General features: G+C 37.1%; 1 protein-coding gene and 1 long non-coding RNA gene across 2 annotated transcripts in view; one reads left to right on the forward strand and one right to left on the reverse strand.

Moving 5' to 3' along the window:
- The first annotated feature begins 151 nt into the window (after nucleotides 1-151).
- On the forward strand, nucleotides 152-3,211 carry LOC114841527. Its single transcript, XR_003783146.1, has 2 exons — nucleotides 152-1,997; nucleotides 2,107-3,211. It is a non-coding gene; the product is annotated as an uncharacterized LOC114841527 (long non-coding RNA).
- Nucleotides 383-15,492, reverse strand: part of LOC107044111 (Down syndrome cell adhesion molecule-like protein Dscam2) — an 82,828-nt gene continuing 67,718 nt past the window's right edge. Inside the window, exons 13-23 of the mRNA XM_029126541.1 lie at nucleotides 14,775-15,433; nucleotides 12,463-13,988; nucleotides 11,379-11,545; nucleotides 10,809-10,997; nucleotides 8,916-9,083; nucleotides 7,606-7,743; nucleotides 6,634-6,824; nucleotides 6,057-6,405; nucleotides 4,564-4,621; nucleotides 4,270-4,275; nucleotides 383-2,792 (exon numbers count right to left, since the gene is read on the reverse strand). Coding sequence (XP_028982374.1) covers nucleotides 2,708-2,792; nucleotides 4,270-4,275; nucleotides 4,564-4,621; nucleotides 6,057-6,405; nucleotides 6,634-6,824; nucleotides 7,606-7,743; nucleotides 8,916-9,083; nucleotides 10,809-10,997; nucleotides 11,379-11,545; nucleotides 12,463-13,988; nucleotides 14,775-15,433 — 3,536 coding nt within the window. The 3' untranslated portion in view covers nucleotides 383-2,707. The remainder of the gene's footprint in view (nucleotides 2,793-4,269; nucleotides 4,276-4,563; nucleotides 4,622-6,056; nucleotides 6,406-6,633; nucleotides 6,825-7,605; nucleotides 7,744-8,915; nucleotides 9,084-10,808; nucleotides 10,998-11,378; nucleotides 11,546-12,462; nucleotides 13,989-14,774; nucleotides 15,434-15,492) is intronic.

Raw genomic sequence — 15,492 nt, forward strand, 5'->3', positions numbered from 1 at the left:
TTAAATCCACCCCCCCCCCCCCGCCACGTTCCCCGCCTGAGGGGAATTGTTTCCGCTACTGTCATGGGTGTGGACAAAATGGCGGAGATGTACAATATTTTTGAATTTTAACCAATCCCTCTCGTAAACATAGGCGCCGCCATTTTTAACCACAACTGAAATCACAGTGGTGGGGGAGGGATTTAACTTTAACCAAGAGTTAACCATAGTTAGTTTAACCAAAAAACTGGCCCTAGATGTTAGTGACGCAGATAGGTACTTTTTCACCCGACCACCTGAATTTTATCGTAGACACCAAGAGTTCCCGTCTGTAGCCCCCAGTGGTTCACAAACGAAACACTCAGCTAGTGAGTAGTAATTGGGGAATTGTAATGACAATAAATTGTTTTTATGTATCGTTTATTCAACGTAAAGTTAGATACTACAACTTTGGTATAAAAACAAAACTGTGGCACTGAACATAGATAGCCGATTGATTGCAGTCCCAAAATTAAGAAAATTCAGTATATCCAGGATCTACGAATTCAATGATAATCGAAAATTGTCAACTACATTGAAAGGGGATTTGGAACAAGAATTTATTCAAACAATCCTTGCCCGCGATTGATAGTGTAACGAATAAAATACGGACAACTTAAAGTGCATACATTAATCGCACGTATAAAAAAATGATGCTTTTACACTAAGAAGCAGAAGCACTTTCAAAATTGGCAGATCATGAAACGTTGATATCCATTGAATGCGCTTAACATACTTCACATAATTTTCATCGAATGGATCCTTGAATGTGTCGGGTGCAATTTGAAGTAGGTATGTGTATAATATAATTACGTTTCATTTTCCACTTTTCAATCATTTAATCTTAAATAATTAGGAATCGAAAGGGGGGCTGGGGAGTGAATGATGGTTTTTGAACATAACACATATGAATGAGTGAAAAGTTTTCCACACATTACGAAATTAAGTCGTAATATCTATTACAATTGTACTCTTATTCTAATTCTTGTTTACTTCTGTTTAGTATAACAGTTGTAGTATTATTGGCATTAATATTATTTATTATTATTAATAGGAGAGCGAACAGCTATATCTTGGGTTGCACGATTTTTGCTTAACACATACACGAGACACGAACAAACTTGCTCAGCATTTTTTGTAAATCACATTGATTAGAAAAGAATACGATGGAACCGAAGCCGGAGAAGGAGGAATTGTTTAGTAATTCATTTTGATCAATCGATTTTCTAAAAAATAATTCTAATGATTGGCTATTTATCACTCAAGTCTCAAATGGCCAATATCGAAATTTTCCAAACGTCATTCATATGTTATAATGAATGAAAATCTAGTCATCATTCCTCATTCCCCTAAACTCGGAGTGCGGCAATTTTGCATGAATTACCGTCCGACTCATTTGTAAAAACGGCGATGAAATAAATGCGACCCAAATATCTACGTTAAATATGCTAAAACGAGTATCAAGTGTTTTGTTGTCAAGATAAATACGAATTTGGAGAATTACTACTGCAATTTGCATTTATCACTCAATTAATGTTTGATCATGTGAATGATGAATCCCGTTTCGATATTGTAGTTCTCCTTTTCGTTATTTACCTTCTTACCATTGAGTCCTATTCTACATATGTTCAACCATGAATAATATCAATGTATATCAGACTCCAATGGCTTGAGTCTGTTAAAAACTAGTTACATCATCGTCGCATTTATTATAATCAATCAATTGTTATTTATATATTATAATATATTTATATTTTATGTATAATTGTGAAATGGTGCAAGGAATAATGGATTAAATATTGGGTGAGGAGAGGCGTCGGATCCATCCGGCGGACAAAATGGTTCTCAATTTTCCTCCCAATTCAGATGTCTTTAAATTTTCTTACACCTCTGATTCTCATACAAACCAACTTGTATGACGTTCCAACGTGACGGAAGAACATGTGTGCGAACGGACGACAATAACGACAACTTTTTGGGTAATTCTACATGATATCTAGAGCCTCAAAAGACTTAAGCATTATTAAGGGGCATCCGCGTCTTTCTTCGATTTATTATTATTGTTTTTAATTTATTTTGGGTTCTCAGCAGATGCACAACCTTCGTTACGAAATAATAGGAAAATTCAAATGAATATCTCATTTATCGTTGAGTTTTGCCTACAAGAGAGCGGCAGTGTGGCACAACCATGGTCATAAGGAGCAACCAATTCGTTTTGTTATCTCTACATAGTTCCGAAATCCTTTAGACCTAAAATACATGTTACTCATTTCCTTAAGCGCAATCCCTAGTTAACGATGATGATCTTTCCATTTCTTGGTTTGTTTTGTTGGATCTTCCATTCATAGTCGTCATCAGGATAATGAAAATAAAATTCAAGATTGCGCATTATGAGATATAAAAAAAATTATCACACGAATAACCAATGTATGTGTATAGTATAAATATACATAAATTCTTAATCAAAACCTATCTATCAAAGATGGTAAAAGGTAGACTAATGTCAATCGTTGTAAGGGAGGAATAAAAATTTGTTTTATCATTGATTACGCGTGATGTTAATGATGATTATAACGTATATCAATCTCGACGTTGCAGTCGATGACGGGAGTTGATTGTTTAGTTGATGCAATTTGGGAGATATTAATTTTCGAGACGAATAATAATGGTTTATCAACGATTTTACAGATTACACTGCCACAGTATCGTAGGGTGTGAGGAGTCCCCCGTGACTCCCGTGGGAGGAACCTGCTTGCCTGCCGGTGACTTCGTTTCTGTAAAATGAATTCAATATAGTTAACATATACTTCATGAGAAATCAGTTTAAGGTTTTATGGAAGATTGGTTTTTCCATGGAATTGAAAACCTGGATCTTCACAGAAGAACAGCAGCACCGGCACCAGGGACTATGGTTAATGAGTACAAACTACTTAAGTGAATTAGTGATTTGTTAATTTTCTGCCAATTAGTCACAGACATACAGATGATTTATGAAATGATCCTGGAAATCTGTACACATGCATTTCTCTGGACAAATTTGATTGCTGTTCTTAAGCATTGTAAACGGAACGTTTTTCCATTGTCCAATTTTGTGTCGAAATAACCGTTGAAACATTATAAAACGAGACGATTTATGTGTTGGTGATTCCTTTTATACATTTGAGCAAAAAGCTATTAAAACACTGGAAAGTAATTTATGAAGTTCACAAAATTCTGCATACCCAAAAAACACTAAACCATCAATTTGTCGATAATCTACGAGTGTTAAGGGCAAATTACTCAAGTAAAAATGGTTTTCTTGACAATAGTCCCATCAGAGTTATTGATGATGAAAGTGGTCAACCAAATCAATTCCTATAATGGGCTTTGCACTTTGAATAATTGAATAAATGATAATATTATATTTGCTATGCAGGGCATTAAAAATGAATGTAAAATAAAATACAATAATATTATCAAAAGTCATCAAAATCAGTCATCAAATTCGGTCTTTTGTCGCTGAATTCTCGACTAGAAAAACCGAGGGAAAAATAATTGGATGGATTGCTGATCGTCACCGTAGTATTAGCCCCCAAATTTAGATGCATCGGTAGGACTTGATTAAAGAATGTGAAGTTGACAGACCCTTTATGAATCATACACACAACTTCCCTTTTGATAGTTGGATTCAAAGATGCCCGAAATACAATCTGCTATTCTCAAACGTTTTCCAGGAATTTTAATATATTCATCCAACAATTAAAGGACGACATTTCAATCGTATCTCTCTTTTAAGAGCAATCAATGGCCAAAATATTGATTCTGTTATCCATTTTCATATGATTCTGCAATACTATTCCGTCCTGCGATATTCGAAATTTTGTATGGATATACAATACTAATTAATTTTTAATTTGAAAATCTTTCCATATTATTATACATTAGACCTATTTCATTGGAAAAAATTCACAAAATCATTTGCAACTTTGCTTTCAACTTCTCTCCAGTTATATACCGCTTATCTACTAATTTCACACAGTGACGGACATCAAATTATGATGATCGCATATGTATGGATTATCAGGATCATTATGGGATTGACATGCAATGAGACATCCTTCCTTGAATTTTCCATCTAATTTGCAGATTATTGCAGTTGAAAATATGTTTGGATTTTCTGATTCTTCGCTTGTGATAGCAAAGCTTTTTTCGGAGTTTCCTTCTGGTTTTCAATGCAAACTTATCCCCAAGGGAAAGAGAGAGTGGACTTACGAGTTCCTGATAAGTCATGAAACAATAGAAACATTAGGAGACGTATTAGAATGAGAGATCATCATTAGAAACAAAATTAATGATGTGATGACGAGATGAAATGATGGCGAAGCGATGACAGAATGAGAAAATAGTGTTAGTAGCTGCAGCAAACGGTATTTTTTCAGACTCGCATTTCTCTTGAACCTTCGATTTCAAGAAAATAAAGAGTGAGAAGAAACTACCGGGGGCGTAGAAAAACGCAACCCCCTTTAGCATTAATTCTCGAATTTTCCCCACGTGAGAGTTACTGACCTCTCAATAAGCTTGCGCATCTCCTCGGTAGTCATGCCATCCTTGCCGCGGGCATTAACTGTAAAAATAGACATGCTAATTTGACACAGCGGTTCACAAATACACACATAAATCATGCGCCGTTTTGAAGCAACTTTGAATTATTATCGTTTTGCTTCGACCCTGGAAACCTGTTGACTCGTCTGAAATTATTTTCTTCAGATTAAAGTCACAAATGATGGAATATTTTTCAGTGGAGTTAGAGACACATGATTATTAAGCAATTTTGAAAAAACGTTCAGCTGCAATGATCAAACGATTCTTTCCTGAAACTTACAGAAAGTAGTGCTACACCTCAAGAGTGGTAATAGAAATTGAAAAAACTATACATGTCCTAGATGATTGAAATTCTATACTGTTATAATCTGATTATGAAAATAGTTAACTAATGTACGAGTGACAAAGGAGAGACGTGTATTACACTCATCAAATATATACACGTTCTGTCTTCCGTTTTTTCTTCCATATGGAAGGTTTGCTTCCGTTCGAATACAAGTTTCTAATTTTTTTGCATCAGGGTATCTGAATATGGTCTAAAAACATCTGGTTGGCTGTATCGCTGATACAGCCGTAAGTTTTGCATGGATACGTCTATGTTACGTAGATGCTCGGGAAATTAGAAGAATGATACGAATTAATGTTTCAAACTGAGTTTATTAAGTATAGGTCGATGATAAGAGAAGCATGATGCATAACGAAATAATTCGATATTTAAACTACGTGTGAAAGTTAAATCGAGATGAGTATTGCCTAGAGTTGTTGGGGGAGTTTGGCAACACTCTAAATTGAAGTTTTCTTTCATGAAATTCAATAGAGATTCGTTTCTATAGATATCGGAGTTGAAATCTCCACATAAAATGATTGGCGTTTCAATGTCAGGTTCCATTAATCGGTAGAATGAATTCCGTACTCACCGACTTAGTTTCCCTATACGCCAACAGATGGCGTTAGTAAATATCTACCTATGCACAAAATGCCCCTCAAAACGAAAACATAGACGTATCCACGTCAAAAGTGCAAATATGCCATTTTTAAATTATGTCCGTATATATGTACTGTAACGTGGTCATGACGTCAGCTGAGAAGTCGTTTCACTAGCGACGCGAGAGTCATTTATGGGTCATTTTGGATCGCTAATTCAATAGAATTTGTTTCGTATCGAATGAATTCTCAGCCACTTATCGGACCACATCGAGGATGGAGCTGGAATCAAGATTTCGGAATGAAATCGGAATGAAAATTTTGAATTATGAGTATTCCGATTGATCGAAGCGGAAAATCTTTTATGGCGAACAAATCTTATTTGTGTGAAATATCTTCGAATTCGACTGTTTAAGTACCAATGAATATCACGATGTTTGGAAGATTATTCTTGTTGACCTACCCTTATAAATAAAGCAAGACCGCTAAATTCTTCATAAAAAAAAAACTTTTTACGATGAATTAGTACCCACCGCCATAATTACGATTCATCTGAAGTTGATCACGATCACACTCAGCTTCACTAATCTCATTGCTTTCCTTGCTATCATTGAAACTCGAGTTGTTCTGGTCATGGTTCCTTGGTGGCGGTGGTGGGGGTTCAGGTGAGTTTGAGAGTGGAAGATTACGAGCAGAACCAACACTGCGACGTCCAACAGAACCTCGCGATCCGTAGTGATCATAAGGAGCTCCATACTGTCCATACTGAGAACCATATTGATCCTCTTCAGGAGCGCAATTGGCAGGGTCATCGTATTCTGGAGAGAAAACTGTCTGGCCTCCTTGAGATGGGACTCGCGAATATCTACCGTTTTGTCTTGGCTGCAATAAGTTACAGCCGATTAATTTCACTTGAATTCTGCTATAGTATTGTTATTTCAAAACGTGTACTAAACATTATTCTTCATTTACGCTTTAATCAAGTTTTTATATAAATTCCTTGCTGTGAAATGAAAAATCTAGAGATTGAATAAGTATAATAATACGCAAAGTAATTTTCATGCAGAATTGAATTTTGCACGCTTTTCATTTCTCAAATTTCACCATTACCATTGATTGAGATCCAGAGCGACTGTGAGCAGATGCATTTGTTGGATGCCCAGCTGGGGGTCCCATGGTACCAGAATGTCCATTGGCAGGATGTGGGAATGTCTGGAATTGCATTGCCTTGCTTGGATCCATTTCCTCTCGGAAGCCAAGTAAATGGAATGTTGCGTACGGACAAATTTCATCCTCCATACCTGAAATTGAAGAACTTACTCGGGTAGATACTGCCTCTGATTTAAGGCGAATGTGATTGAAAGGATTTTCTATACTGTTTATCCCTCGCTCGTCTCGGAATTCGTATTCCATACTTCCCGAATTTTTAAACGTGAAAATCACTACAGAAAAATCATGTCCAAACTATTTGGCTGAGATGAGGTTACTCCTCGTATCGGCTGGTACGAGTAAACCCGTCAGGCCAACAGTCTGGAAATGATACTATTACAGAGATGTATTTAATAAAAGATATCTTTTTAAAAAATCTATGCACATTGTACATACTATTCACTATTTACTAAGTTCCTTACATAATGCTCTTTTATTTCATGACATTCACCTCTAGACGAAAATACATACTGGAATCCCAAGCTTTAACTATTGTGAGATTATCATAATGCAGAATTAATAGACAGCAAAGGTTTTGATGAGTTATTGAAAACATGCAAACGTGCAACGAGGACTTAGCTTAAGAAGAAGAAACTGGTGAACATTAATGAAGAACTTACTGATTACTCATGACGTCCTCCGAATTGACATTCAGTGACGGGCGAATATGCAAAAGACTTACAGATTTCGACACAGAAGTGATTAAAACTATCAGTAAGGGTTCACTTGAGTTGTTATTACAGTTTGCAAACAATTATTCCTGGATTAGTTTCTCATTTACATTTTTTTAATAATTCTAAGAAGTCGAGCTCTAGTAATCCTCATGGCCAGACAATACCACCCCAACATTCGGTTGTTTGATCAAGTACCTACCTCTGTGAGATAAAGCATCTGTACTGCCCATGAGCGGTGGCGGCGGACACCTTCGATTCGGGGCACAGTGCGACAGTTCTTCGTACATGTGACGCCGTGGATCCCACGTTGAATGACTTCTAAACGAGCCTGTCCCACCTGTTTCAACATATGCTACACAACGAACGTCGTACCCCATTGCATATACCAAAATCAATTTTTTTTTTCACCTTTTCGATGAATTATGATGCTTGGATAATGATAATGGACCATTTCAATAATGAAGAGATTCATCGTAATGTTTCAAATTTTCTATTCTTGGTGATCATGCATTCATCCTGCGAAGTTATGATTCTTGGAGAAAATCTTGATCTCCTTATGATTTCACAAGCAATTCATTGTAGGATTAGAGAAATGCTTGCAATTATTAGGGTTACACCACAAAATACAGACAACGCTAGCAACAATGAGAAATTATCAGAACTCGCTAAAATGATTACGTTATGCGTTGTACTGGCTATGCCACAAAGGAAAAAAAAACTCCAAGCCACGAAACGCGAGGAGAGGCACCGAGGAGAACTTCATAGACATAAGAGAGTTAAAATGTTTCTTCCGTAGTTGGAAATCTTTGCAGTTTGCGAAAAGTCGCTTAACGTGACCTTTTGCAATTCCTTTTTTCTCGAAATAATTGGATCTGCATTAAAAAAACTGAAAAATCGACTTTCCATACTTCACGTTACTCTTGCTCTGAGAAGTTAAGTATTATCAGTATAAAAAAAATATTTTCCAGACATAGAAAATTATCTTAATAGTTAAAGAGTTGAAGGGTTTTAACACATTTTATTCCGCAATCACAGTATTGCATATTCAACGAAAATGTCATATTTGACTCATTACGCTGTCCCCCTTCATTACGGAACAGAAAACTCTTCGCTTTTAAATTTGTTCTGTAAGTATAAATTATCCAACCATAAAGTCATATGCGATAATTAAAAGCAGATTTTGGTAAAGTACAATAGGTCTTCATAAGCTTAAACAAATTAAAAATAGTCAGCGTCTCCCGTAACTCACTAGTAGAAAAAAAAATAGCAACTAAAATATAAAGGTGGCGAAGCACCAAAACTCTAGCGATCACGTGATATATATTTGCAGGTGCAAGATTTATAGTTGTATGTACCAGAAAATTAGAGTATATGTTCACCGAGTTTAGGAAAGTTAACTAGACTAGAGACTGGGAGTATAAAAATAAACGATCGTGCCAATGCAACATCCAAATGGATCGAGTAAATAATTATCTAGGAATGATCGGAATGTTGAAAATGATGGCTTACTTATAACTGTACCTCGCTTGATACGATCACACGTGTTGTAATTCGAGCCAGGTACAGGTGGTAATTTACGATTTGGTGGGGCGATGTAGCCGAGTTCGTCACGGAGGTCGGGCCTTCGTTTGTCTAGAGTAGCACCGATAGCACCAGTCTGCTGATAAACGACATCATCTAAAAGAAAAATCGAATGAATTGAAAAATATTTCCCCAGAGGTTATTAGGAGATCCAAAGGCTTGAACCATCAAATGAATTAGAAATTGTCCGAACCCTCTCAATTCGACATCCAAGATAGATTTTGATGGCTTCAAGGTGAATAACCAAAAATTTGGCTATATCAATGGGGCGTTCCATGTGAATTCGTCAGAGCTGAAAGCTCAAGCTCTTAGATTTGCTTAGGGATGACATTTACTATTCATGACATGAATATAAAATATCGTATCTTTTCGTTTTTATTTATTTTTAATTGACCCTTTAGCTGAAATCATGCTATAAAATGTTCACCTTTGGACGGAATTTTTAGCTTCCGGTGTTAACTCACATGACAAACTATTGCAATAAAAAGTATCTGTTTTTTCTTTTGTTGAAGAATTGAGAAAGAAATATTAACTTTCCAATTGGCTATATGCACCGTATTTACCGTCCAACAGCATTAGGAAAATTTAAATTCATATAATATAAAAATAATTCCCAGATATAATAGTGAGCGTTTTAGAACACAAAATGTTAGCTTTCATCCAATTAGATTTTGCAGAAATTCAATCAATATAATCTGCTACCATACATTCATTCAAACAGTAGTTTCATTATTGAATCTCAGAGGGGGACAAATGAAAATCCGAAATGTATTAATCTTTAGCAACACGTACGACTTAAGATTTTTAAACCCGGAAAACTTGACACTCTCATTTGTTTGTAACGAAGCTATGGGGAAATTTTCAGATTGACATCTCGCATCAAATATTTCGCAATCAAATATTTACAGATAATGATATTGAAATTAAAAATAATGTTTTCACTTTTCGTATGTTGTGACCTAAAAATGTCCAAATAAAATCTAATTGAGAAATTATAGTTTTCTCCAATTCTTCATGAGAAAACAGACATTTCTTTTTGTTTCTATAATGTTGGTCAAAAGTAAAAAAAAGTTACTTTATATTCACTTAATGAATAATTAATGGTATCCCCAGGTAAATCGACCTTTAAATATAAAGTCTCATGAGTTAAGATGGAAAGCCCCGAGTACTCCATCTCGAAATAAATTCAGAATTGGAGTGTTTTGTCATTTTTGAAAATTCGTGGGCAAATGGAATGAAACTCGGATTTTTTACGGAATTTTTGGAATATATTTTATCATGAATTTTCCCAGGATATCCCAATTTTCAAGGATCTACGTTGCCCTATTGAGATGGATTTTTTAATGAAGCTTCAAACGTTGATCAATTGCTTCCAAACTTGGAAAAAAAAAGTTCCGGGGTTTTTCTAATGTAAAAGCCTGTAATATTGCACGGATAATAATCGAACCACAATTATAAAGAAAAAAATTACTGAAACCCATTGGATCCCCTCCAAACTCTTTGTACATTGTTCCATTGGATGGAAAATCTTTATACATTGCCCCTCGTAATATTTCTCATCGCCAGATGGGACACCTCGAAGCCGAGTTTGTTCAGGCCCTCGGGATCGTCGTGATAGTGCAACACAGATAACAACAATGCCGACAACAATCACGACAATAGTCGCTCCAACGGGAACCACAACATTAACATCGAGCCAGGTTGGTAACCACGGAAAGAATCGTCTAACATCTGCATTTTTGACGCCACCATTACGTACAGGTGGTGCAATGGTCCCTGTTAATCCCAACAGAACGAAAAAACAAGAAATATTTCAATTACCTTTATCACTTCTACCATGTCCTCTTCCTCGTAAAACACAAATAACGATTACGGCAACGATGATAACAAGGAGGGCAGCAACTACAGGTACTACGAGATTTAAATTCGCCATGAATATCTTCATGGGATCTTCATCACTACTGCCGCCCCGGTTAACATCAGGAATCTCGCGAGCCGGTGCAATGGTGCCTGGAACAAAAATATTTCGAGTGTCATGTGTGTATTTAAATGGTAAAACGTAATGAGTCCACTCTTTCCACTTTGTTGATTGTGGAATTATCTCGTGAATGAGTGATTCTTAAAACAAAGCCATTAAAACCTTATTTGTGAGAGAATTTTCTTATTCACAAAAATGGTTTTTCGATAGTGTCTTTTAACATCACTCGTTTATGAGATAATTGCACAATTAACACAAATGTAATATTCGAATTATTACGTTTCAACACTTTGATACCGATTGAACTCTTTAATCACTAGCCCAGTCACCATTAGCACCGCGCCAAGAATCACTCTCGCCGATAAAATCACGGTCTGAGGGAATGCTTCGAATAGCCGTTGAAGCGAACTCACCTCCAGTTACAGTTAAAGTTGCAAATTCGTATTCTGCTACTGCGAATCCTGCGTTATTGTGAGCTGTTACACGAAGTTGATACCAATTCGCTGGGTCTAGATCAAGGACTACAAAATTGCCACCTGGTTTCACATTGTTCGATACTTGTATCCATTCTGCATGAGATCTAGGAAAAGATGCATGCATTAAACACATTAAAATTCGTCTGAATGTTTTGTGGTGTACTATAATCAAATGAATAAATAGGGGAGAGTGGGGCAAAAAACCCGAAAAACGACTATTTGACGCAATTCAAGCAAATCAAATTTTTCTTTCTTAACTTTTGTTTATTAACTTTTTTTTATTGTTGGGAGTGCTGATGAGAATAATAATTTTCGATTTGGTAGAAAAGTTTAATGGAGACGAAGATAGAAGAAGTTGTCCCGGAATTTTAGTCAACTATTTGTTGACAATTTATCTCCTCCAATAGATCTAACAGGGGAATGGGATCCATCTACAGAGATAGTCGATACGGTATATGGAGGTTTCGAATATCAGGGATTTTCCCGCACTACATGTTCATTTCCACTGAATGGAAAATTATTATTCGCAATTCTCATCAGTACTCCCAATAATGACACGAGTTAATAAACTAAAGTTGTTGAAATAATAGTGAGTAAAAATTTTTTTTTGCTTGAATTGCATCAAACAGTTGTCTTTCCACTGTATCGTTTTGCCCCGCTATTTCACTTTGCCCCACTCTCTCCTAATTCCATGAAAAATGGATAATTTCTTCTTTATATTATGACGTCATATAATGAGGATTTCAATGATAATATTAGGTGCTTATCTGAAGGGTGAACAATTTTCAGGAGATATATCAAGAAATCTGTTTGCAGCTAGCAGGATTATCTATATAAATGGTAATCAATTTAAAAGATAGATCTTGATATACATATATCCCCGAAATCATTGGAAGTTTTGTTGTCCATATGAAATATTTGCTGTCCTCTTCTAATTCCAACATATTTACCAAGAATTAAATTTGAAGTTATTTATCAGATTTTATAATTCGCAGGTTCACGTTAACAAAATTATATTTACTTTTTTTTGTATTCAACCACAAAATACAGCATAGGACATCCTCCATCAGACCAAGCATTGAGATGTAGTGTAATGCTATTCGTGGAAACCTCGATGAAGCGGGAAGCCTCCGGGATGATTGGTTTAGATCCTTTAGTCCTAGTATTCAATATATCAGACCTATCTCCAGTTCCGATTCCATTATAAGCAGTAACATAAATTTGGTATCTTGACCCACAGAATAGATTTTCAAGTGAATATTTTTGCACAGTAGAACTGATCTGCACCGTATCCCACTCGCCAAACTCGGGTTTATAGTGAATTGTGTATCCATGAATAGGCGTATTATCATTGGGATGAGGTCGCAATTTCATCGTTAACGAGTTTGTCGTCGTACTTGTGAAAGTAATTTGAGGAGAATGCGGTGGGGCCTGGACAATCAGCTGATGCGTGACTGTATCATGTCCAAACGAATTTTCAACGTAACAAGAATATTCTCCCGCGTCAGCCCTATCTACTTCTTTGATAAACAACGAGCCTTCTGGGAGTTGTCTCAATCTGTCACTGGGCTGAAGCTTAGCATCATGAACCTTCCAGGTCACCTCAGGAGCTGGAACTCCTACAGCTAAACACGGAAGCTTAACATCTTCCTTGTACGTTGCAGTGAATTTATCATCAAAAGAAGCGATTTTCGCTGGAACTCTCGTATTAGGTGCTAGCGACACAATTTTTGAAGCCTCTCCCTCCCCAATGTTAGTACTGGCTGTCACCCAGAAATCATACCTCCTCTGTTTATCAAGTCCAGTGGCTTCGTAAGTCAGTTGATTAGGTGGAACTTTCTGGCTGACCGCTTCCTCAGCATTATCGGACTTAGTGTAGATAGTGTACTGGGAAATGACGCCGTTAGGTTGGCTCGGTGGTCTCCAGGATACGAGGACCGATTCCGGAGACATCACGAGGGCTTTCACTGCAATTGGGGCTTCAGGAGCATCTTGTTCAGTCTGACAGTGGATCGGGGCGGATTTGACGCCGTCACCTCCCGAGGTGAAAGCTAGAACTTGCATGGAGTAGTTGGTGTACTTTTTCAAACCATGGAGGATTGTCTCACTTGAGGAGGTGATCTTCGTGTCTTGGGAGTTCTCATCGTACCACGTGTCTGAGGGTCCATAAATAACTTTATATCCAGTGATCACACCGTTGGCTGCACTGAGAGGTGGGGAGACCCAGGAAACTCTGATGGTCTGGGAGGTCAGAGTGGTGCAGGTAGTGTCATGAGGGGGTTGTTCAGGGACTCCTTCGGCAGTGTGCGCTCGGCGCTCCTCTGTCATAGGACCGGAGCCGACTTTATTGAAGGCTTGTACAACCACACTATATTGAGTATAGGTTTTAAGATTCATTATTTGAAGGTGGTGCTCCTTGCCGTCCTCTTTGGAAAATTCAACTGTTTCGAACATGTAAGGTTTCTCAGAAGACGATAGACGGTAGCCAACGTAGTAACCCAGGATCTCGCCGTTCCAGTCTTCACGTGGCGGAGGTTTCCATGTTACCTAGAGAGGAAATTAATTGGAATTAGTAATCGCCCATTTCAGCGATATTTCATATTCTCATCGAATTTATTATTTGATTCGAAGTTTACGATCTAAATAAGATAAGTAATTATTCAACTATTGTGAGTGTGTCAATTTATATCTGAAACAAGCATTAGATCACGTAAACTTATTATATGTCATCAAACGAAAATCCAAAGTGAATTTATTATTTGTCATTCTTCTTGAAATTGTTGTACTCAAATAGGAAAACAATCTAGTAGGGAACCAATAGATATAAACTATTAAAATAATGAAACTTATTGTGCTTCTATTTCGTTGCGATATGTCTCGAACAGAGCAAATGTCCGGAAATACATGAATCTGTTTCGGGCCTATTATTAGCAGCGTGATCTTTTTTGAACAGATTTTGTATGTTGACTCGATTAGAATTAGTCGCAGATGGTCTCTAGTAAAAGTTGTAGAATCTCCGATAGGATTGAATTTTTATATATTGTTATGCCCAACGATGTATAATGAAGGACACAGGAATTAATTAAATAGATGGGGCGGTTTATTGTGTACGCAGATGGCAACACGATGTGTCTTGTACCAGAGCTCCAAGGAGAATCGTCCAATCTCCAAGTTATCCCAAAAGACAGGCGTTACCCAGGGAGTTTAGTGACATCCTTCAGATGATAGACAATTGCATTCTGATTCAAAGGGGGATAGGACCTCCAAAGATGTAGTAGGCGATAATAATTAATTATTTCTACTTCCACCTCTAATAATCATTCAATTGAATACCTTAAGAGTATGTTGATCAAGAGCTTCCACTCTAACAGCGCTTGGTGGACCTGAAGGTGCTTCTTCCGCCGTAATAATGGTGACCGTATCAGAAGGATCAGAAGTGCCAATTTCATTCTCAGCAATAATTCGAAGGTGATAAGTGGTTGCAGGTCTCAGATTGAACACACTGGCCACATTCTGCTGAGAGCTAGGTACCAGAACACGATCAACGTCAGTCTCCCAACTTCCCTTGCTCATTTTGTACTCAATGATATAACGTTTGATGGGACTGTTTCCATGATAAGGCGCTGCCCACGACAGTTGCACAGATCTTCCAGATTTATCTAAAACTTTAAGACCATAGGGGACCTCAGGAACTTCTTGGACAATCATATTGATGCTGGTGTCATCACTTCCAAACGCATTCGTCGCCACACATGTAAACAGCGCTGAATCACTCCTTTCAGTACGTTTGATACTCAAATCAGCTAAAACTCCATTAGCAAGAATTTCCTCACGAATTGTATACCGAGAGTCACTCTTCGGATCCAGTCTCTTATTGTTCATATTCCAAAGGATTCCAATTGGCTTTTCACCCTGTGCCTCACACTGCAGTACTGCAGGCTCTCCTCGTCGAGCAGTCTGATTACGAAGTTTAATCTCAAAGTGAGGTGGAGCTGGAGAAAAAATGTCAATGGGTCTCATATAAATGGATCATAGAATGATATGAAATTAT

Source organism: Diachasma alloeum, unplaced genomic scaffold, assembly GCF_001412515.2.
Source record: "Diachasma alloeum isolate Michigan unplaced genomic scaffold, Dall2.0 Dall_scaffold_00681, whole genome shotgun sequence".
Lineage (NCBI taxonomy): Eukaryota > Metazoa > Arthropoda > Insecta > Hymenoptera > Braconidae > Diachasma > Diachasma alloeum.